The 24812-nt window shown below is 44.1% G+C and overlaps 1 protein-coding gene across 8 annotated transcripts in view; it reads right to left on the bottom strand.

Moving 5' to 3' along the window:
* Positions 1 to 24812, bottom strand: part of foxp2 (forkhead box P2) — a 223351-nt gene that overhangs the window by 1483 nt on the left and 197056 nt on the right. For 7 of the 8 annotated variants that reach the window (XM_034163713.1, XM_034163717.1, XM_034163718.1 and 4 more), the window contains 6 exons: positions 22012 to 22222; positions 18646 to 18749; positions 18381 to 18482; positions 16092 to 16213; positions 15056 to 15125; positions 14018 to 14325 (listed from right to left, as the gene is read on the bottom strand). In XM_034163713.1, the coding sequence (XP_034019604.1) occupies positions 14018 to 14325; positions 15056 to 15125; positions 16092 to 16213; positions 18381 to 18482; positions 18646 to 18749; positions 22012 to 22222 (917 nt within the window). The remainder of the gene's footprint in view (positions 1 to 14017; positions 14326 to 15055; positions 15126 to 16091; positions 16214 to 18380; positions 18483 to 18645; positions 18750 to 22011; positions 22223 to 24812) is intronic. The other variant, XM_034163719.1, reaches the window with a different exon arrangement.

Below are 24812 nucleotides of genomic sequence, written 5' to 3'. Positions count from 1 at the left end.
GAACACTTAAAGTATATAAAACAAGAATAAAATTAAAAGAAATTTTGCACTCCCGCCTCCACTGGTGGTAAAATTATAAAGGGTAATTAGAAAAAAATGCTTGAAAATAAGTTGAAAAATTAATTGGGCAAATTTTAATATTCAGAGAATTTTTAATTTAGCGCTATTATATACCACCCCTGTCTGTTATGGGAATAAAATGTTCCAAAGTAAAAATAAATAAATAAATAAAATAATAATAAAACTTTCCACATACCTAATTTAAAACAAAATTGCTTAAAAAGGCTTTTGTCCAATCAGTCAGACAAATTTAATATTCAGAAATTTTTGAAAAAAAAAGCAAAAAGAAACAAAAAATTCTAAAATGAAATGAAACGCTGCACCTCATCTACTGGCATATATTATATAAACCACATTTGAATAAAAAAAACTTAAGATTTTCATGATTGTCTGGACAATAACTACTTTTCAATAGAAGGATGGAATTTTTTGGCATGACTATCTGGCCTGTTTCTGTTGAGGGTATAAAAAAATCCTTTAAAATTTTTGAACTACATATAAAAAAATACCTTGAACTGCACCTCTCATAGTGGCATAAATTATATGACCTCAATTTTAAAAGAATTGCAGAGAAAGTTTTTTTTTTATGAAATCTGTTAAATATAATATTCAGAAAATTTTGTTGTTTAAAATTTAAAAAATTTTAAAAGGAAAAAAACTCACAAAATTAAGTGAAACACTGCACCTCTCCTTGACTGGATTAGACTGACCAAATTTGGGGATAGAAAAAACAAACAATCAATCAATCAATCCCTTTCATACTTTTTTGCAATACCGCCTGAACAAAAACTGAACTTTTTGGATTTTCTCTCAACCGTTGTGGTCGCGTGTATAAAACATTTCTTTTTTTGAAAGAAAAGAAAGTGAAAATCTCATAAATTAAATGACACTTTGCATTCATTGTGGCACTGAATATGTACATGTACAAGTATAATAATAATCCCTATAGTAGACGTGCAGCCAATCAAGTCCTGGTTATTTCCATACAATCCGCCCCTTTGAGGTCTGAGCTATAAATGCAGTCCTACAAATTATTAGCACTATAAAATAACGTGTAAATAATTCCCTTTACATGGGAATCAAGTTTTGCTCTGCCAACAAACAAATATGAGCCGTTACGAGCGCAATATAGTGAGAAATAACAACCGTGTTGTTTGTGAGCCGTTAATTCGACATGATGCCTCGCGTCTCCGATAAGTATGTGCATGAAAATTGCATGGAAAATGCGTCTCCTGTAAGGCCGATAAGCTGTGATGTTCCCGACACGTTTGGCATTTAGAAGTTTACTGATGACACCAGGTTGAAATACATGAAAAAGAGAGAGAGAGAGAGAGAGAGAGAGAGAGAGAGAGAGAGAGAGAGAAAAGGGGGAGAAAGGTGAAAAAAAACATGCCACATGATAAATAATGGAGAATTTCTCATCCCTGAGCCCCCTGGAGCAAAGGCAGAGGAGAGGCTTTTTTATCTAGTTAATAGAAAGCGCAGCCACTCGTTAATATGCAGGGCCTGTGCGTGTCGCTCCTCAAGAGGAAAAACCGGCAGCTAGGTTCTGCCATTAATCAACTTGAGCCCCAGCAGTTCGCTCGGACACCATGATACATGTTTTTAACTCTAAATGGATGAATATCTTTAGCCACTGTTAATAAGCGGCGGACGGAAGCGGCCGCGGTGCGAGCAGGACGCCTGTCCCTTCAGAACAACAGAGGAGTGGGTGTTAAAAAAAACAAAAAACTGCCGGGCGACTAACAAGAATAATAATGCTGTCACACACAAACAAGGCATAACATGATCTGGGGCCGAGCAGGGGAGAGGGTTTGTGCCACGATGATAAATCTGACAAAACCTAATTATTTCTGACACTTTGGATGCATCAGAAAATCCCCTCAGACTGAGAGAGAGAGAGAGAGAGAGAGAGACTTATCAAGTAGTAGTATGTTAGAACGCATCTCTCAGACTCTCCTGGGCCGCCTTCATCAGTGCTGAGGGGGTGAGGGGCTTCAGATTTGAAAAGAATTTTAAAAGGTACAGATGACTTTAATATTCAGAGCCAAATACTGCAAATGAATATTCTGATGTGGCAGAACGAGGAGGCCGAGTCCAGCACAGGATGCTGCTTCCTGTCCTCACATTTACGAGCCAGGGAGCAGTGAAGAAGAAGAAGAAAAAAAAAACACCCCAACCCCCCTTTATGCTCTCTGCACCTTTTTCCAAGATCCATTAAATGCATTTAAGTTTTCTGATGTTTGATTTTTTTTTTTTCTTTTTTCGGATGTCTATGGCGAGCAAGACATTTTTTTTTGTGTACTTTTTATGAAACATCCCCAAAATCCTACAACCATATGATCAGGCAAGATACTCAAGAAAACTTAGGCCTCCAGCAGCTCATCTGTGACATACGTCGCAGAACTTCATATGCAGTTAGGTCCAGAAATATTTGGACAGTAAGAATAGTTGTAATTTTGCCTTGTTTTTCCAGTCTTATCATTAGTATATTATGTTTTTATGTACTTTTTATTCTTTTTACTCTTTTATATTTTGCCTTATTGCCTTTTGATCTTTTAATTAATTTTGTTCTGTTTTCGAATTGTGTTGTGTAAAGTGCCTTGTGGCGACCCTGTTGTGAACTGGTGCTATACAAATGAGTAATTTTGAAATTTGAAATTTGCTTCTGTACGCCACCGCACTACAGTTAAAATGAAAGGCCCTGAGACTAATACTCAGGTACGACATTTATATCGAAAAATCATGAGTTTGTTCTTTATAATATTACAGTAACCATTTATATAGGACTTTACAGGAATCAAAGCATGAAACAAAATCAACTCTAATAATAAAAGAATAAATGGTAATAATAATAAGTACACTTCACTTAAAAAATCCCAAATTAATGATCTGAGAATACTGAAAAAGGTGCAATTTACACTTCAGTGTAACTTATGTATGGGTTTGTCCTCTTCAAGAGGATTTTTTTTAACAGGTGTGACTTATGCTGAGTAAAATTTGGTATATCTCATTAACCATTTAGGAATAAGAACAGTTTTTAAACACCCAGTCCCTCCACTTTTTTAGAGGCCATATGTAATTCGACAAACTCAGTATAAGGATGCTGCTAATAAAAAAAAATCATCACTTCTACAGACAGTTTTCTTCATATAAGTTACTGAATGTCTCTTGGATAAATGTTTATCTGCTGATCTGGGAGTGGGCACTCCGGCTGCACACTGTAGTATCTAGCACGCTACAAACACGCCGATCCATCCCCACCTCTTGAACATAAGCACCTATGTGCCACAGCCAGGTGAAACATGTCCCGTCTCCAGCCAATTCGCTCCGCAACACTGATGCACCTGTGTGCTGGATCATGATCGGAGAAATGCGCGACACTGGCAAATTTCGGTAGTTAATGTTCCCTCACAATAGCAGTGACACTCCTCAATGGATTCTTAACTGAGTAATCATTTCTTTGAAAGAAAATCACTGCATCACTGATCAAGCATCCGCCAAAGAAACCTCGCACCAAAGACATCCAGTCAGTGCTTTAGAGGGAGTGGGACACCCTCTCTAAAGGGAGTGGGACACCCTCTCTAAAGAGTCTAAAGAGACGTGACACCCTCTCTAAAGGGAGAGGGACACCATCTCTAAAGGGAGCGGGATACCCTCTCTAAAGAGTCTAAAGGGACGTGACACCCTCTCTAAAGGGAGCAGGGCACCCTCTAAAGAGTCTAAAGGGAAGGGACACCCTCTCTAAAGGAAGCGGGACACCCTCTCCAAAGAGTCTAAAGGGAGCAGGGCACCCTCTCTAAAGGGTCTAAAGGCAGCAGGACGCCCTTTCTAAAGGGAGTGGGACACCCTCTCCAAAGAGACTAAAAAGAGCGGGGCACCCTCTCCAAAGGGAGCGGGACACCCTCTCTAAATGCAGCAGGACACCCTCTTCAAAGAGTCTAAAGGGAGCAGGGCACCTTTTCCAAAGGGAGCGGGACACCCTCTAAAGAGTCTAAAGGGATGGGACACCCTCTCTAAAGGAAGTGGGACACCATCTCCAAAGAGTCTAAAGGGCGCAGGGCAGCCTCTCTAAAGGGACTAAAGGCAGAAGGACACCCTCTCTAAAGGAAGTGGGACACCCTCTCCATAGAGAGCAGGGCACCCTCTCCAAAGGGTCTAAAGGCAGCAGGACGCCCTTTCTAAAGGGAGTGGGACACCCTCTCTAAAGAGTCGAAAAGGAGCGGGGCACCCTCTCCAAAGGGAGCAGGACGCCCTCTCCAAAGAGTCTAAAGAGAGCGGGGCACCCTCTCCAAAGGGAGCGGGACACCCTCTCCAAAAGGAGCAGGACACCCTCTCCTAAGAGTCTAAATGGACGGGGTACACTCTCTAAAGGAAGTGGGACACCCTCTCCAAAGAGTCTAAAGGGAACAGGACACCCTCTCTAAAGGGACTAAAGGCAGCAGGACAGCCTCTCTAAAGGGAGTGGGACACCCCCTATAAAGGAAGTGAGACACCCTCTCCAAAAGGAGCAGGACACCCTTTCCAAAGGCAGCGGGACACCCTCTCCAAAGGGAGCGGGACAAACTCAATAAAGTGAGCAGGACACCCTCTCCAAAGGGAGCAGGACACCCTTTCCAAAGGGAGCAGGACACCCTCTCTAAAGAGTCTAAAGGGAGCGGGACACCCTCTCCAAAGGGAGTGGAACAAACTTATTAAAGGGAGCGGGACACAGTATTATTATTGCAGTATTATTAGACGGTATTGCTTAAATTTTCATTGTTACGCAGATGATACCCAGCTTTATCTATCCATGAAGCCAGAGGATACGCACCAATTAGCTAAACTGCAGGATTGTCTTACAGACATAAAGACATGGATGACCTCTAATTTCCTGCTTTTAAACTCAGATAAAACTGAAGTTATTGTACTTGGCCCCACAAATCTTAGAAGCATGGTGTCTAACCAGATCGTTACTCTGGATGGCATTTCCCTGATCTCTAGTAATACTGTGAGAAATCTTGGAGTTATTTTTGATCAGGATATGTCATTCAAAGCGCATATTAAACAAATATGTAGGACTGCCTTTTGCATTTACGCAATATCTCTAAAATTAGAAAGGTCTTGTCTCAGAGTGATGCTGAAAAACTAATTCATGCATTTATTTCCTCTAGGCTGGACTATTGTAATTCATTATTATCAGGTTGTCCTAAAAGTTCCCTAAAAAGCCTTCAGTTGGTTCAGAATGCTGCAGCTAGAGTACTGACGGGGACTAGCAGGAGAGAGCATATCTCACCCGTGTTGGCCTCCCTTCATTGGCTTCCTGTTAATGCTAGAATAGAATTTAAAATTCTTCTTCTTACTTATAAGGTTTTGAATAATCAGGTCCCATCTTATCTTAGGGACCTCGTAGTACCATATTACCCCATTAGAGCGCTTCGCTCTCAGACTGCGGGCTTACTTGTAGTTCCTAGAGTTTGTAAGAGTAGAATGGGAGGCAGAGCCTTCAGCTTTCAGGCTCCTCTCCTGTGGAACCAGCTCCCAATTCAGATCAGGGAGACAGATACCCTCTCTACTTTTAAGATTAGGCTTAAAACTTTCCTTTTCGCTAAGGCTTATAGTTAGGGCTGGATCGGGTGACCCTGGACCATCCCTTGGTTATGTTGCTTTAGACGTAGACTGTGTTTCATAATTATTGTATGGCCTTGCCTTGCAATGTGGAGCGCCTTGGGGCAACTGTTTGTTGTGATTTGGCGCTATACAAGAAAAAAGTTGATTGATTGATTGATTGACACCCTCTCTAAAGAGTCTAAAGGGAGCGAGACACCCTTGCTAAAGGGAGCGGGACACCCTCTCCAAAGGGAGCAGGACACCCTTTCTAAAGAGTCTAAAGGGACGGGGTACTCTCTCTAAAGGAAGCGGGACACCCTCTCCAAAGAGTCTAAAGGGAGTGGGGCACCCCCTGTACACGAAGCGGGACCCCCTCTCCAAAGAGTCTAAAAGGAGCGGGGCACCCTCTCAAAAGGGAGTGGGACACCCTCTTTAAAGAGTCTAAAGGCAGCAGGACACCCTCTCTAAAGGCAGCAGGACGCCCTTTCCAAAGGGAGCGGGACACCCACTCCAAAGGGTCTTAAGGGAGCTGGACACCCTCTCTAAAGTGTCTAAAGGGAGCGGGATACCCTCTCCAAAGGGAGTGGAACAAACTCACTAAAGGGAGTGGGACACCCTCTCTAAAGAGACTAAAGGGAGCAGGACACCCTCTCCAAAAGGAGCAGGACACCCTCTCCAAAGAGTCTAAAGGGATGGGGCACCCTCGCTAAAGGGTCTAAAGGCAGCAGGACACCCTCTCCAAAGAGTTTAAAGGGAGCAGGCACCCTCTCTAAAGGCAGCAGGACACCCTCTCTAAAGAGTCCAAAGGGAGCAGGCACCCTCTCTAAAGGCAGCAGGACACCCTCTCCAAAGAGTCAAAAGGGAGTGGGGTGCCCTCTCCAAAGGGAGCAGGACACCCTCTCTAAAGGCAGCAGGACACCCTTTCTAAAGGGAGTGGGACACCCTCTCCAAAGAGTCTAAAGGGATGGGACACCCTCTCCAAAAGGAGCAGGACACCCTCTCCAAAGAGTCTAAAGGGAACAGGACACCCTCTCTAAAGGGACTAAAGGTAGCAGGACAGCCTCTCTAAAGGGAGTGGGACACCCCCTATAAAGGAAGTGAGACACCCTCTCCAAAAGGAGCAGGACACCCTTTCCAAAGGCAGCGGGACACCCTCTCCAAAGGGAGCGGGACAAACTCAATAAAGTCAGCGGGACACCCTCTCCAAAGGGAGCAAGACACCCTTTCCAAAGGGAGCAGGGCACCCTCTCTAAAGAGTCTAAAGGGAGTGGGACATCCTTGCTAAAGGGAGCGGGACACCTTCTCCAAAGGGAGCAGGACACCCTTTCTAAATAGTCTAAAGGGACGGGGTACTCTCTCTAAAGGGAGCGGGGCACCCTCTGTAAACGAAGCGGGACCCCCTCTCCAAAGAGTCTAAAGGGATGAGGCACCTTCTCTAAAGGAGCGGGGCACCCTCTTAAAAGGGAGCGGGACACCCTCTTTATAGAGTCTAAAGGCAGCAGGACACCCTTTCCAAAGGGAGCGGGACACCCACTCTAAAGGGTCTTAAGGGAGCTGGACACCCTCTCTAAAGTGTCTAAAGGGAGCGGGACACCCTCTCCAAAGGGAGTGGAACAAACTCACTAAAGGGAGTGGGACACCCTCTCTAAAGAGACTAAAGGGAGCAGGACACCCTCTCTAAAGAGTCTAAAGGGAGCGGGACACCCTCTCCAAAGGGAGCGGAACAAACTCACTAAAGGGAGCGGGACACCCTCTCTAAAGAGTTTAAAGGGAGCGGGACACCCTCTCTAAAGGGTCTAAAGGCAGCAGGACACCCTCTCTAAAGGGAGTGGGACAACCTCTCCAAAGGGAGCAGGACACTCTCTCCAAAGAGTCTAAAGGGACGAGGCACCCTCTCTAAAGGAGGTGGGACACCCTCTCCAAAGAGTCTAAAGGGAGTGGGACACCCTCTCTAAAGGGTCTAAAGGCAGCAGGACCACCTCTCTAAACAGAGTGGGACACCTTCTCCAAAGGCAGTGGGACACCCTTTCCAAAGGGAGCAGGCACCCTCTCTAAAGGCAGCAGGACACTCTCTCCAAAGAGTCAAAAGGGAGTGGGGTGCCCTCTCCAAAGGGAGCGGGACACCCTCTCTAAAGGCAGCAGGACACCCTCTCTAAAGAGTCTAAAGGCAGCAGGACACCCTTTCTAAAGGGAGTGGGACACCCTCTCCAAAGAGTCTAAAGGGATGGGACACCCTCTCCAAAAGGAGCAGGACACCCTCTCCAAAGAGTCTAAAGGGAACAGGACACCCTCTCCAAAGAGTCTAAAGGGATGGGGCACCCTCGCTAAAGGGTCTAAAGGCAGCAGGACACCCTCTCCAAAGAGTTTAAAGGGAGCAGGCACCCTCTCTAAAGGCAGCAGGACACCCTCTCTAAAGAGTCCAAAGGGAGCAGGCACCCTCTCTAAAGGCAGCAGGACACCCTCTCCAAAGAGTCAAAAGGGAGTGGGGTGCCCTCTCCAAAGGGAGCAGGACACCCTCTCTAAAGGCAGCAGGACACCCTTTCTAAAGGGAGTGGGACACCCTCTCCAAAGAGTCTAAAGGGATGGGACACCCTCTCCAAAAGGAGCAGGACACCCTCTCCAAAGAGTCTAAAGGGAACAGGACACCCTCTCTAAAGGGACTAAAGGTAGCAGGACAGCCTCTCTAAAGGGAGTGGGACACCCCCTATAAAGGAAGTGAGACACCCTCTCCAAAAGGAGCAGGACACCCTTTCCAAAGGCAGCGGGACACCCTCTCCAAAGGGAGCGGGACAAACTCAATAAAGTCAGCGGGACACCCTCTCCAAAGGGAGCAAGACACCCTTTCCAAAGGGAGCAGGGCACCCTCTCTAAAGAGTCTAAAGGGAGTGGGACATCCTTGCTAAAGGGAGCGGGACACCTTCTCCAAAGGGAGCAGGACACCCTTTCTAAATAGTCTAAAGGGACGGGGTACTCTCTCTAAAGGGAGCGGGGCACCCTCTGTAAACGAAGCGGGACCCCCTCTCCAAAGAGTCTAAAGGGATGAGGCACCTTCTCTAAAGGAGCGGGGCACCCTCTCAAAAGGGAGCGGGACACCCTCTTTATAGAGTCTAAAGGCAGCAGGACACCCTTTCCAAAGGGAGCGGGACACCCACTCTAAAGGGTCTTAAGGGAGCTGGACACCCTCTCTAAAGTGTCTAAAGGGAGCGGGACACCCTCTCCAAAGGGAGTGGAACAAACTCACTAAAGGGAGTGGGACACCCTCTCTAAAGAGACTAAAGGGAGCAGGACACCCTCTCTAAAGAGTCTAAAGGGAGCGGGACACCCTCTCCAAAGGGAGCGGAACAAACTCACTAAAGGGAGCGGGACACCCTCTCTAAAGAGTTTAAAGGGAGCGGGACACCCTCTCTAAAGGGTCTAAAGGCAGCAGGACACCCTCTCTAAAGGGAGTGGGACAACCTCTCCAAAGGGAGCAGGACACTCTCTCCAAAGAGTCTAAAGGGACGAGGCACCCTCTCTAAAGGAGGTGGGACACCCTCTCCAAAGAGTCTAAAGGGAGTGGGACACCCTCTCTAAAGGGTCTAAAGGCAGCAGGACCACCTCTCTAAACAGAGTGGGACACCTTCTCCAAAGGCAGTGGGACACCCTTTCCAAAGGGAGCAGGCACCCTCTCTAAAGGCAGCAGGACACTCTCTCCAAAGAGTCAAAAGGGAGTGGGGTGCCCTCTCCAAAGGGAGCGGGACACCCTCTCTAAAGGCAGCAGGACACCCTCTCTAAAGAGTCTAAAGGCAGCAGGACACCCTTTCTAAAGGGAGTGGGACACCCTCTCCAAAGAGTCTAAAGGGATGGGACACCCTCTCCAAAAGGAGCAGGACACCCTCTCCAAAGAGTCTAAAGGGAACAGGACACCCTCTCTAAAGGGACTAAATGTAGCAGGACAGCCTCTCTAAAGGGAGTGGGACACCCCCTATAAAGGAAGTGAGACACCCTCTCCAAAAGGAGCAGGACACCCTTTCCAAAGGCAGCGGGACACCCTCTCCAAAGAGAGCGGGACAAACTCAATAAAGTCAGCGGGACACCCTCTCCAAAGGGAGCAAGACACCCTTTCCAAAGGGAGCAGGACACCCTCTCTAAAGAGTCTAAAGGGAGTGGGACACCCTTGCTAAAGGGAGCGGGACACCTTCTCCAAAGGGAGCAGGACACCCTTTCTAAATAGTCTAAAGGGATGGGGTACTCTCTCTAAAGGGAGCGGGGCACCCTCTGTAAACGAAGCGGGACCCCCTCTCCAAAGAGTCTAAAGGGATGAGGCACCTTCTCTAAAGGAGCGGGGCACCCTCTCAAAAGGGAGCGGGACACCCTCTTTAAAGAGTCTAAAGGCAGCAGGACACCCTTTCCAAAGGGAGCGGGACACCCTCTCTAAAGGGTCTTAAGGGAGCTGGACACCCTCTCTAAAGTGTCTAAAGGGAGCGGGACACCCTCTCCAAAGGGAGTGGAACAAACTCACTAAAGGGAGTGGGACACCCTCTCTAAAGAGACTAAAGGGAGCAGGACACCCTCTCTAAAGAGTCTAAAGGGAGCGGGACACCCTCTCCAAAGGGAGCGGAACAAACTCACTAAAGGGAGCGGGACACCCTCTCTAAAGAGTTTAAAGGGAGCGGGACACCCTCTCTAAAGGGTCTAAAGGCAGCAGGACACCCTCTCTAAAGGGAGTGGGACAACCTCTCCAAAGGGAGCAGGACACTCTCTCCAAAGAGTCTAAAGGGAGTGGGGCACCCTCTCCAAAGAGAGCAGGACACCCTCTCTAAAGAGTCTAAAGGGACGAGGCACCCTCTCTAAAGGAGGTGGGACACCCTCTCCAAAGAGTCTAAAGGGAGTGGGACACCCTCTCTAAAGGGTCTAAAGGCAGCAGGAACCCCTCTCTAAACAGAGTGGGACACCTTCTCCAAAGGCAGTGGGACACCCTTTCCAAAGGGAGCGGGACACCCTCTCTAAAGGGTTTAAAGGGAGCGGGACACCCTGTTTAAAGAGTCCAAAGGTAGCATGACACCCTCTCTAAAGGCAGCAGGATACCCTTTCCAAAGGAAGTGGGACACCCTCTCTAAAGGGTCTAAAGGGAGCAGGGGCGTGAGACCAGATTATTATTTTGATTTAAATTTTTAGTACACATCTTAATATTTGTACTGACAGGGTACATAATACGACCCCTTTAAAGTGTGACTTCAAATCAGCTTTCAATCTCAGACTTCTAAAAACAAAACGCTAAAAATCAAATCATTAAACGTCAGGAGGCTCGCACAGCAAACAACCCAGTCTGTAAAAGGTGAGCTCTAAAGTGTCTGACTACTTTTGCCCCATTTGCGAAGCTCAGTTTGTGACACACACACGTTGTAATGCAGACGTCTCGCCTGGAGCTTTTAATATGCGACTCGTGCGCGTGTTTGTGTGGCTTTGAAGAAAAAATATGCATGGCCACATTCAGAGGCCGTAGCTTTCTGACACTTTATTAGAATATGTGGATGAGCCATTTAGTGCTTAATAGCTGGCTGCCATTACTGAGTCACTCTGGAGTAAACGCTGTACTTTGTGGTGTAATATATACGTGTGTGTGAGTGTGTGTGTGTGCTGGAGATGCCTGCTCTCACATCAGTTGGAGATTAGCACCAGCAATCATGCAGCGGTATGTCAGGGATGCAAATAAAGTCATTAGTCCAAAGGCGGGTGCAGGATCAGAAGTGTTGGGGGGGGCAGGGGTGAGGCTGTCCGTGACACCTCAGTGTGATTCTTCACATACCGCTAAACTGGTGGTCGCCACACAGTGATGGCATCAAACTGATTTTATGGGCTTTTTTTCCCCTTTTGTTTTCACTGTTGCTTCACTCTTTCACTTTTTGTGAAGTTGTTAATTTGCTGAAGTTTGCACTTGTCGTTCTTCACTTCTTTCCCGGCGCACAGAGTGGCTTCTTTTAAACATGCCCCTTAGGGTGTATGCACACGTGCACCCGCCCAGGGCGATGTGGTTTTGTGGTTAAGCAGACAGTGTTAACCTTTGGACGTGGGGGTTGGGGGGGGGGGGGGGGGGGTCTAACTGCTGGATTTACTTGGCCTCTCCTCTCCTGAGGAGGAACCATCAAGGTGATCTGCTGTTTAGTATGGCGCGTCGAGTCGCTCCATTATTTAAAGGCACGGTGGAGTTGGCGGTCGTGAAAAACACATTTTTCCCATTTCGGGGGGTTGTCGTGTAGAGTCAGAGATGGAGGGAAGAACGGACGCGTCTCATCATCCTCGGCCAGACATGACAAGGGAGCGCAACCCCCCCCCCCACCCACAAAAAAAAACATCAAACGCTGTCCGGTTATTAAAAGTTAAATGAGCAGGGGGAATAGTAACACTGGAATTTAGACGAGAAGTGGGCAGATTTGCTCCACTTACCACCCGGTTTCAGAGTGGCGTAAACACGTCCGACAATGTACAGACGTCTGGTCGGGCAAACTTTGAAATTTACCATGTTTTCTGTGTATGTACTCAAATATGATTCGACCGACCACCAGAATTACTACACTGACTTATGGTGTGACATATCGATCATTTAGCTGTGCATGATATTCTCCATCCCACAGTTACATGGTGGTGTGGAATCAACACTTTTCTCAAAACAGATAGGCAAGATTTCTGCTACATTGAAACATGCGCCTCAATCTGGTCTGCTTCTTCTTTTGGATGAAATTCCTCCTCTCTTCCACTCCATGATGTTGGATCACCGGTGATGCAATCAGCAAAACTGGCACAATCATCGGTTTCCACAGGAGCCTGGATCTCCATCAGAGTAGTCGTGGGTGTCTTGGTGGCTTCCCTCACTGGTCTCCTTGCACAGTCTTCTCCAAACAGATTTACCATACAGTACCACACTGTGTGTTTCATTATGAATAACTGCACCAAATTTTCCAGATTATGAATTGCAGGCATTATTTATTTATTTTTTTTACAGTACAGCAAAGTGGAATCCAGAACCACAACATTAAAGACATTTAGTCTGTGTTCTTTAGGCTCGTGTGTGACTCAATAGTTATTCCAGATTGTTAGAAAATGTTTCTTCTCCTTGAATTCTTGTGAAATATGCGTTTGAAAAATAGAAAATGTGGTAAATGAAGTCAAAGACATATTCAGTGTCTTGGAAATGTTTATGTACTCATTCACTGACTTGTAAAAGTGATGATTTGTATTAATACAAATAATTCTTATGTTTAGTTTGTTCAATTACTTGTGGCCTCTGAAAATCAAGGGAGTGTCTATAAAAATGATCAGAATTCCTACATGGTTAATCTGATATTTTTGGTCCACTCTTTGAATTCAGGCTGAAAGTCGACAAAACAATCACATCTTGATTGTTTTACTTCATCTCGAAATATGCAGTTAAGTCGAAAGGGATTCGGTTTCAAAGCTACACTGCGCGAGGTCCAGTGTTGGAACATTTTTGGGTTAAAGTCAAACGAGAGAGGCGAGCCAATTGACACACATGAACCAATACATCCGATTTATTTAATATTTTTAAAAACTAACCCAGAGAGTCATTTTAACTTATTTTTAAATTTGTGGTTTTTATTTATTTCGGATATTTCCATATTTTTTACATTCCAACACCCGAATATTCCTAATAATTTAGAGCTCTTTGCTCTCTGAAATGCTGTGCTTGCAAAACAGCCTTAAAATAACAACTGTACTGTTTACTGAAACCTTTTCTGGAAGAATGTATCAGCCAACAAAATAGTTATTAAGGACGCCCTCAATATGACTGATTTAAAAAAAATGCATTCTTTCTTTCAGCTCCATTGGGGAAAAAAGATGTGTTGTGGGAATTTTTTTAAGTAATTAATGCTATAGCTGCTAAATATTAACGGAAAGAGTTGTTATATAAAAAAACTAGCATTAGAACGCAGTCATGCAAACAGATGATATTGAATAGAACCTGTCAGACACACCTCGTGTACATTGAAGAACCAGCAGGAGGCTGTTTATCAAACAATATGTGGTCTTTAAATGAAGCCTGACCTCAGGTCAGGGCAAACTCAAGACACCTCTCTTATACTGCGGGTTAATTATCGCACAATGAAAGCCACACATCTGGCCTTGGAGTGAATACTGTGCAGGCGACTGTGCACACACACATCTGAACATCAGCTAAGCATGCCAATGTGTTTTGTCCACACACTCTTAATACATAAGACATTAATGATGTCCCCCCCCCCCGCACATTGAAACAATAAAACAGTGTCAAACTCCTTTTACAGACTTTTGTTATGCAGATGTGGTAGATTTATTTTTCATAAACAGTTTTGAAGTGTGCATGCAGTGTGCATGAGATGCAGGAACTCACATGTGTACCGGTGGGGAGTAACCAGGGCTGCTGTGACCGTTGGTGTCCAAGTGGTCCAACGAGCCGTTGAGCTCCTCGTGGGCAGACTGCAACAGCGTGGGCGGGCTGCCGCTCAATGTACCTGGGGGGCTGATGCCCAGCAGTCCGGGTGGACTCCCGCCCAGCATCCCGGGTGGACTCCCGCCCATCAGCCCAGACGGGTCTCCGCCCAGGAGGCCATGGCAGCCGCCTCCCAGAGGGCCAGAGGAGCTGCTGTTCATCAGGCCAGGAGTCCCCAGCAAAGGCAGGGAGGTCTCTGCCAGCGCCGCCTGCGAGGAGGGACGGAAGAGGAACACGGGGATTGGTGGAAGTGTGAGCGAGTTGAAGGGGTGAGGCAGGAAAAGAGAAAGAAGAGGATAAAAGGAGAATTATGCCTGTAATATTACATCAGATTGTCAGCGTTTTTTTCAACATCAAAACGGATACAAAATATACTGATAGAAAACAGTCGCCTGAGTCCCAAGTTGGGTTTTTCTGTTCGTTTGTAGTTCCAAACTGATATTCACCCTGGTCTGGTCCTCCAAAACTTTACCTCAAAATAATAAAAACTCATGACACTTTCGCCTGCTGCACATTAAAGTTATATACAGTGATTAAATTTTTAAAGTTTTTGCCATGAGCGCCTCGCCGGCGTACACTATGAAGCCAAATCATTTATGACAGCTTAGATAAATATTAATGCACATGCCCTTGCATTTGCACACGCTGCTATCAATCTCAGGTTTTCTGCCACTGCCGCAAAGAAGGCGAGAGAGGAAGAAAGCAAGAGTGAGCTGCTTCCACGTTTGACCACAGGGGGGCCGTCTGAGTCCGACGGTGGCGACAGAAAAGAGAGCGAGAGGAAGAAATGGGAAGAGTTGCTGATACGGAGTCCTGTTAAAGTCCACGTTCAGTCAGTCAGTCAGTCAGGCGGCGGTACAGTCTGTCAGTCATGGAAACAGACAGCTGTGGAGTCGCTGCTGCTCCGACGCCTTTTTTTGTTGTTATTTTATTTCATACCTGTAAGCTGGCATTTAGTGCACTTCCATAACCAAGACTAGAGGGCAGGTTCTTGACGAGTGACGGGCTCCTGGACACAAAGAACAAAAACACGTCAGTGAAGTTCATTAAAAATACAGTCACTAAAGAACTACAGATAGTACAGGTGGCTCGACACAGGAGGCGGAATATTAACGTAACTATATAAACAGGAAAATGGAAAGTAACACCCAACCGATGGGGATTTTGGGGGGCAGACGCCAACACAGATATTTGGGCATAAAAAACAAAACAAAAATAGAAATACAGAAAATTTATGTTTTTATTATTATTTTCATCTAAAATGTAAACCTTAATGCACCTTTTCTGCATTGTAAACAATGTAATAAACAAAATAACATAAATATACACTGAGATGAACTTACAATTAAACATACATCCAACAAATTTGAGTACTGATTCCAAAATTGAGAAAATCAGGTCCGAATATAGAATGCAAAATTTGCACGAACTAAAATGATATGGCCACTCACCAATGATTGATGAGTAGTGCAGGTTATTGCCCAAGTACAGACACAAAAATGCACAAATTACATCACACTATTCAGCTTTTTTTTTTTGGTTCATGATGAATCACCAATGTAAAATGTTTAAACATGTTCAAAAAATTCTCAATCGCTCACAGTGTTCTGCAACGCTACTTTTACCACTTATTACACCTGATGTCAGGCTGCACTTGAGTATCTGATTATTTTTTGCACCAAAAACATTAACCGTCAGCCATCACAGTCAGCAAAGGGAGACCGCCACAAGTCCTTAATAGAACCAATGCAACAGCCCTGCTGGACAAATTATATAATGACACCATTTCCAACAGCCAAAGCATTTTTCTCCATTGTTTATTCTGTAAAATAAAACTGCTTCATATCGGCAAACAATAAATGGGCTTGAGTTGAAAAGGGGGGTAAGGGAGAATCTGTAGCCTTTTAACTTTCTAGGAAATGTGCCTCAGTGTGCCACCGACTCAGATCTAACAAAAGCTCCACAGAATGCGCACCCTGTGATCTTCTGCGACCGGCGTTTTTGGTACTCCACCTCATCTACCGTCCACACCGCCCCTTTCACGTTCTCCACGCGCACGAAGCACTTGTGCAGGCTGAGGTTGTGGCGTACAGCGTTCTGCAGAGAGAGAGAGAGAGAGAGAGAGATGTAACACTCAGGTCAGAGGATTCACTCGCTGTCCATCCAGGAAATAAAAGAAAACCACACCCACTGGGAAGCTCATTTTTTCTTGCATTTTGAGGAATTTCTTGGCATTCACGCGCCATTGATTTAATTAGTAAAAACTGAGTGAGAGCGAATGCTCTTACGAGTCGTGCACACAGTACATATCAATCAGAGTAAGTCGGCTAAAAAGGAGGTAATCAGCATAGCGAATGGCTTATGGTGCTGACAGAAGCGGTAATGCCGGCCTCGATAATGGTGATGTCAGTAACCCTTTCTGCTCTTAATGGACATGTCGCTTTAAGATGACAGTGCTGCAAGAAAACAGACACTCATTACGAGTGCACGCGCCTGCCCGCGTGCGTGCCTGCACGACAGAGAAGGATAAGGCACAACTACATCTGACATCTAAGGTGCCCGAATATTCGCCTCACATTTCAGTGTTGAATAAGCGCCACACTTGACACAGTTATCTCCCAAATTGATCAGCGAAGCTCAACTTAATCAGGGCGTGCATTTCAGAAACTAAACCCCTAAAGAGTTTTTATTATTAAGCAGAGAAAAACTATGGCAAAAAAAAGTCTGTGTATGTGAACATGTGGCCATAATTAAGCACATTTCAGAGTCTCACAATAATAACCTTCGCTTTCACACGCCTGCCTCTCATATTTATCATCGAGCTTGCTGTGTACTGCTCTTTCTCCATGAAAAAGGGATTCAGGAAGAAAAAAGCTCATAAGCAGATCGAGCATCTGACCTGAAAATCCTGGGATTTGATTGATCTTAATGCCCATGGCTCTGAATATGATAATTTTAATATTAATGAGCAAATGAGCAGTTTTATTATGCATGCTATATAGTTAGAACTAATAAGCTTCTGGGTGAGAGAAAGAAAACCAGTGTCTGTGTGTGTGTGTGTTAGATCTCTCTTTTGAGCTGACGAGACCAAGGCAAGATATTAAACTACCTTTCATTTCTTTCTGACAAACAAATTCCTTTCATTAATCAAATGACAAGATAGTCGCTGTTCGGCGCGCTAAAGCTTATAGATCGGATTGTGGCGATCCAAACGGATCATCTTGGTTACTGCGCTCGAAAACAGGATGCTTCCGATGAAGTTTTCCTCTACAATTTAATTTTTTTTGGTGGGGGGTGGCATAGTTGGAATAGAAGGGGGGGGGGAGATAGCATTGCGGTAGTAACGACCCCTCGAGTTCTTGACATGTCAAACAGCGTTGTCAATGGTGCCCAACATACTGAAAAAGGGCGCTGATATGTCTTGTGCAACGGCCACATTGCCCGGGTGCTCATTTGCATCCCAAATTCAAATGAATTCACTTTGCTAAATCTGGCGCCTGCACCGCGCCACGCATGCTGATGAGAGTCTCGCCGCGTTTTCCCTCCAGTCGTCTGCGGAGCCACAAAGGCTAACGGTGGCTAACGAGTGACGTGAGGGGGGGAGTGAGGGGCACGGAATGAAACGCCAGAGAGACATTTTTGTTATCATCTTCGCGTAAAGAGACAGGAGAATAACATTGTAGAGACAGATAAACAAATAGCGGTCAATAAAGTGCGCTCCCTTTGCGACAGACTCACTTTTCCTCCCGGCTGTAGTTTTGTGTGACACTCGCAGAACCCTTTCCTGAGGCAAACGCTCCGCTTATGTGTTTGTATGAATCAGAAGGCTGTGAGCTGGTTAACAGGCAAACAACCGTCTTCGGTCCTAATTAACCAATGATATGCGAGAGTAGGTGGTTTGGCGAGTAGGAGGAGGGGCGTCACTCTTCACAAAAGGTGCTGATGATGGAGTGGCTGCTGTATAATTAGTGCGTCAGAGCCCTCTCCTCGCCGTGCCAAGCCTCCGCTATTAATTGCGCCAAATTAGAAAACGATATCCGAGGCAGAATAATTCTTTCAGCTGTCATTTCCAAACAGAAAAGGCAGGAAAGAAATAAATAAGGGGAAGAATTGGCGAGGTGTTATTAAGAAGGGCGAGATGAGTAATAATCACTTGTTTCTCCACAAATAGGCACTTTCCTTTTTCTTTTTTATCTTTTGATGTCTCAGAGGAAATGCCTGAGTGTAAGAGGAGCGAGAGGCCGCGGCGGGGCGTCAAGGTTACCTTCCAAGTTGCAGCGTTACGTCTGAAGTAGGCGAACGTGCGCGTGAACCAGCTGTAGATTTCATTAAGCGTTAACTGCATGTCGGCAGAGTCCATGATAGCCTGAAATGAGATGACATCAAATAATGGTTTACTAATGAAACACACACACGTGCGCGCACACACACACACACACGCACTCGAGGCTTGAGAGAGAGCGCTGCCATGATTCATGCAGCAATTAATTTTAATCTAATCAGGAAAAGTTAATTTATTTCCAACTCACCTGTCTTATGAGGGTTGCATAAGTGAATGGCGGCCTGACGTCTGCGTTCTTATAAAACTCGTAGTTTGGGGCGATCTCTGGAAAAATAAATACTGTGTCACCACCTGAAATAATTGGTAAATTTTAATTCCTTCAGGTACTGAAATTATTCAAGGTTTCATCAAATTAACAGGGGCGGGGAGAGGAAAAAAGGAGGGGGGGTGGAGACAAAGAGAGAGGGGTGGGGTAGGGGCACATCAAATCAGCATTTTCCATGTCTAACAAAATGCATTTTTAATTAATCTCTCTCGCGAGAGATCTTAAATACTAATATGTCTATAAAATGAGATCCGTGTAGTTAGTTAGGCTGAAGGTGAATAATTTATGCGTCTTCACACTAAACGGAGTGTAAATACAAACATCAAAGGCGGAGCATTTAAAATGCAAAAGCTTCACACACGGAATGACTTAAAGCAATAAATATTGTATTTTTTTTTTTTTTACCATTATTTGAACTTAATTAACATTCATGTAATATTTATACACAGAACAAGTTCTTGTCTGTTTACATATAGAGTGATTAAACACTTGCTTGCTTTCATTAAAAAAATAAAAAAAAATCATGCACGATGAAGATCAACATACATTGTGGGCACTGTAGCTGGTGCACTCTGTGTCTGATACACCAACCAGATCCTTTAATTTTGGGTGTCTATCTTACACACATACTTGTTTATATAAAGGCTGAGTGGATCCTTGTCATTTGATTGGTGGGTTGTATGTCACGTGACATGGATTATTCGTACCATTTGCCGCTGTGTTTCATTGACCGTGCAATAGTTCTTTTTTGCATGCAATTTTGGTGCTATATGAAATGTGCTGTTACATGGCCCAACCACCGCGTGCGCTCACGCTACCGGGAGTGGGGTTTAGCTAAACATAGCTTGTTTGTTTTGCTGGCAGACCACAATCTGAAGAAGCTAACTGACACTGCTAATTCATCTAACACACACACACACACACACACACACACACACACACACACACACACACACACACACACACACACACACACACACACACACACACACACAAAAAATCCACTACGCTGTAAGTCGTCTGGAGGCTTGAAGAGCTGTTCGGAAAAGCTGAACAAATTTCTAACATGATTTTTTGCTGTAGTGAGGAAGTACACAAAGTCTTTTTTTTTTTTTTGGAAGCACACGAAGTCAGTGCATGACATCACGGACTACATCATCGTTAGTCTGGACTCCAATTTAAAGGTTGTGTTGGACAACACCAGTGGAACAACAATATATAACTCCCCTTTTCTGTTGTTTATAAATTAATAAAATATCAAATGACAAGGATTTATTTTAGCCGTTATATAAAACAAATAATGTTTTACATTCTTTCAATGGAACGAATATTTAATTCAGTGACAGATGGAATGTTCCATCTGTCACTGAATTAAATATTCGTTCCATTGAACTCATAAACATTCATTACTTGTATACTGTTGCACAACATGTGTAAAGTTTTTATAAAAGGTGCAGCAATTTAATACAGTAGTGTTCAGAATAATAGTAGTGCTATGTGACTAAAAAGATTAATCCAGGTTTTGAGTATATTTCTTATTGTTAGATGGGAAACAAAATATGAAGAGCTGAATATGTAATAATATCGGTGACATTTATTGATATAAAGTGCTATACTTCCATTTTTTATATACATTTGTAAGTGCTCTGTTTTGTGGAGCAGAGCACACGGTCTAAACATCTAAACAGGCACACAACAGTCTCCTATACTAAATTTGTAAGTAGTGTTCAGAATAATAGTAGTGCTATGTGACTAAAAAGATTAATCCAGGTTTTGAGTATATTTCTTATTGTTACATGGGAAACAAGGTACCAGTAGATTCAGTAGATTCTCACAAATCCAACAAGACCAAGCATTCATGATATGCACACTCTTAAGGCTATGAAATTGGGCTATTAGTAAAAAAAAAAGTAGAAAAGGGGGTGTTCACAATAATAGTAGCATCTGCTGTTGACGCTACAAACTCAAAACTATTATGTTCAAACTGCTTTTTTAGCAATCCTGTGAATCACTAAACTAGTATTTAGTTGTATAACCACAGTTTTCATGATTTCTTCACATCTGCAAGGCATTAATTTTGTTGGCTTGGAACCAAGATTTTGCTGGTTTACTAGTGTGCTTGGGGTCATTGTCTTGTTGAAACACCCATTTCAAGGGCATGTCCTCTTCAGCATAAGGCAACATGACCTCTTCAAGTATTCTGACATATATAAACTGATCCATGATACCTGGTATGCGATATATAGGCCCAACACCATAGTAGGAGAAACATGCCCATATCATGATGCTTGCACCACCATGCTTCACTGTCTTCACTGTGAACTGTGGCTTGAATTCAGAGTTTGGGGGTCGTCTCACAAACTGTCTGCAGCCCTTGGACCCAAAAAGAACAATTTTACTCTCATCAGTCCACAAAATATTCCTCCATTTCTCTTTAGGCCAGTTGACGTGTTCTTTGGCAAATTGTAACCTCTTCTGCACGTCTTTTATTTAACAGAGGGACTTTGCGGGGGATTCTTGCAAATAAATTAGTGTCACACAGGCGTCTTCTAACTGTCACAGCACTTACAGGTAACTCCAGACTGTCTTTGATCATCCTGGAGCTGATCAATGGGTGAGCCTTTGCCATTCTGGTTATTCTTCTATCCATTTTGATGGTTGTTTTCCATTTTCTTCCACGCGTCTGTTTTTTTTGTCCATTTTAAAGCATTGGAGATCATTGTAGATGAACAGCCTATAATTTTTTGCACCTGCATATAAGTTTTCCCCTCTCCAATCAACTTTTTAATCAAACTACGCTGTTCTTCTGAACAATGTCTTGAACGTCCCATTTTCCTCAGGCTTTCAAAGAGAAAAGCATGTTCAACAGGTGCTGGCTTCATCCTTAAATAGGGGACACCTGATTCACACCTGTTTGTTCCACAAAATTGACAAACTCACTGATTGAATGCCACACTACTATTATTGTGAACACCCCCTTTTTTTTTAATAATAGCCCAATTTCTTAGCCTTAAGAGTGTGCATATCATGAATGCTTGGTCTTGTTAGATTTGTCAAAATCTACTGAATCTACTGGTACCTTGTTTCCCATGTAACAATAAGGAATATACTCAAAACCTAGATTAATCTTTTTAGTCACATAGCACTACTATTATTCTGAACACTACTGTATGTTTGGCAGTTGAACATACAAACTATCATCTCAGTCAGTCAGATCAGTTTTGGGACACTGCTGGCTGAAGGTATTGTGTGTCTGTGTTGTGCGCAGCGCTGAGTAGTTGGTCCTACCTGACGAGAGAGGCATGGAGTATTTGTCAGAGTGACGTCTGCGCATGGCCCCCATACTGGGGACGTTTGCTCCGCCCAGTACAGAGGGCACCTGTGGCATGGCAGCCATGGGCGTGATCGGCGCCGTGGGTGTGGTGGGCGTCTGTGGCAAGTTTGGGGGCGACGCTGAGGGCAAGTTCTTGGACATGGTGACACTGGACACCAGGTTAAGCTGTGAGAAAGAATGGCAGGAAATGGGTTTTTAAAGACGTAGCAGGTTGTGGGCGGGAAAGAGGCAAATACAAGCAGAGAGAGGGAGGAAGGCATTATTTTGCGGTTTGTCTGACAGAGCCAAGTGTCTGCTCTCCTCCTCGCTAACACAGCTGTGTTTCCACTAACAAGGCTCATGGAGAGGAGCCAACCCATCTCCACTAATTACAACCACCAAATTGTATCATAAGAATTCTAATTAGAGCATGCTGTTCGAGATTATCCAACAATCAGCCTCTGTGTTATCCCAGCCCCATCTCTCTTTATCTCTCTATTTATCACTCCCTCCCTCCCTCTTCATCTCCCACACTACTACTCATAATCCTTCCACAGTGAAGCAATGAGCCAAAAACTCTTTTTTTTTTTTTTCTTTTTTGGTGTTACAAGGTCAAAACACAGATAGTGACTGAACATTACGACAGTCGATGTTCGGAGGAGCTTCAAACAATTCCATCATTAATTCCTGCTGTTACCACTTTGAGGGAATTAAGTGTTAGATGAACATTGACACAAAGTGACTATAACGGTAAATACAAATACAGCTGCTCCTAAGAGGAGTGCATCCTGCAAAGTGAATGAGTTGTTGATGTTATAACTTAAAAACTACATGTGCCTTCATATTGTGAGTTTCCAAATTAAAAGCACAAAAAATAAGGATGATGTCAATAGAATCAACTTTCATGCACCAGATCAGCCACCAGCACAAACCTTTAGTGACAAGACTGATCAACACGAGACAAAGATGAAGTATATCCAGTTAATAGTAACAACTTTGAGAAAAAAAAAAGGTTAATTTAAAAAATAGAGGTGAAAACAGACTGTTCACAAAGACAGACTATATAAATGTAGGTAAGGAACTCTGTCTGGAGCAGACAGTTCTCAAAAAGTGTGGCCATGCAAGAAGACAAGTGAGGGAAGCCACAACAATTTTTAATGCAGAGAAGCCTAAAATATATAATAGCCTAGGGGGTGTTGTTGTATCCACAATATTATACAACTAAAGTTATATTGTCTCAAAGAGGAAGCAGGAGTCCAAATATGGACTTCTGTGACATATGTCACAAATCAAAATCAAGTCATTTCTGGTCTTTTTTTTTAAAGAGCAATATATGGTAAATGGTAAATGGACTGCATTTATATAGCACTTTTCCATCTGCATCAGACGCTCAAAGCGCTTTACAATTATGCCTCACATTCACCCCGATGTCAGGGTGCTGCCATACAAGGCGCTCACTACACACTGGGAGCAATAGGGGACTAAAGGCCTTGCCCAAGGGCCCTTAGTGACAAAAATATAAACGCAACACTTTTGGTTTTGCTCCCATTTTGTATGAGATGAACTCAAAGATCTAAAACTTTTTCCACATACACAATATCACCATTTCTCTCAAATATTGTTCACAAACCAGTCTAAATCTGTGATAGTGAGCACTTCTCCTTTGCTGAGATAATCCATCCCACCTCACAGGTGTGCCATATCAAGATGCTGATTAGACACCATGATTAGTGCACAGGTGTGCCTTAGACTGCCCACAATAAAAGGCCACTCTGAAAGGTGCAGTTTTATCACACAGCACAATGCCACAGATGTCACAAGATTTGAGGGAGCGTGCAATTGGCATGCTGACAGCAGGAATGTCAACCAGAGCTGTTGCTTGTGTATTGAATGTTCATTTCTCTACCATAAGCCGTCTCCAAAGGCCTTTCAGAGAATTTGGCAGTACATCCAACCAGCCTCACAACCGCAGACCACGTGTAACCACACCAGCCCAGGACCTCCACATCCAGCATGTTCACCTCCAAGATCGTCTGAGACCAGCCACTCGGACAGCTGCTGAAACAATCGGTTTGCATAACCAAAGAATTTCTGCACAAACTGTCAGAAACCGTCTCTGGGAAGCTCATCTGCATGCTCGTCATCCTCATCGGGGTCTTGACCTGACTTCAGTTCGTCGTCGTAACCGACTTGAGTGGGCAAATGCTCACATTCGCTGGCGTTTGGCACGTTGGAGAGGTGTTCTCTTCACGGATGATGCAAAGATGTGTTGCACTGCATGAGGCAAATGGTGGTCACACCAGATACTGACTGGTATCCCCCCCCCCAATAAAACAAAACTGCACCTTTCAGAGTGGCCTTTTATTGTGGGCAGTCTAAGGCACACCTGTGCACTAATCATGGTGTCTAATCAGCATCTTGGTATGGCACACCTGTGAGGTGGGATGGATTATCTCAGCAAAGGAGAAGTGCTCACTATCACAGATTTAGACTGGTTTGTGAACAATATTTGAGAGAAATGGTGATATTGTGTATGTGGAAAAAGTTTTAGTTCTTTGAGCTCATCTCATACAAAATGGGAGCAAAACCAAAAGTGTTGCGTATATATATATATATATATATATATATATATATATATATATATATATACACACACACACACACAGAACCACATTTAAATGTACATAAAACCCAGTTTTGACCCCATTAATATACTCTTCAAGTATTTTCTTCTCAGTATTAAAGTTTGCGATGGCAGTCTAAATTTCTTGATGCT

Source organism: Thalassophryne amazonica, chromosome 22, assembly GCF_902500255.1.
Source record: "Thalassophryne amazonica chromosome 22, fThaAma1.1, whole genome shotgun sequence".
NCBI lineage: Eukaryota > Metazoa > Chordata > Actinopteri > Batrachoidiformes > Batrachoididae > Thalassophryne > Thalassophryne amazonica.
This window is presented reverse-complemented; position numbering and strand designations above follow the sequence as displayed.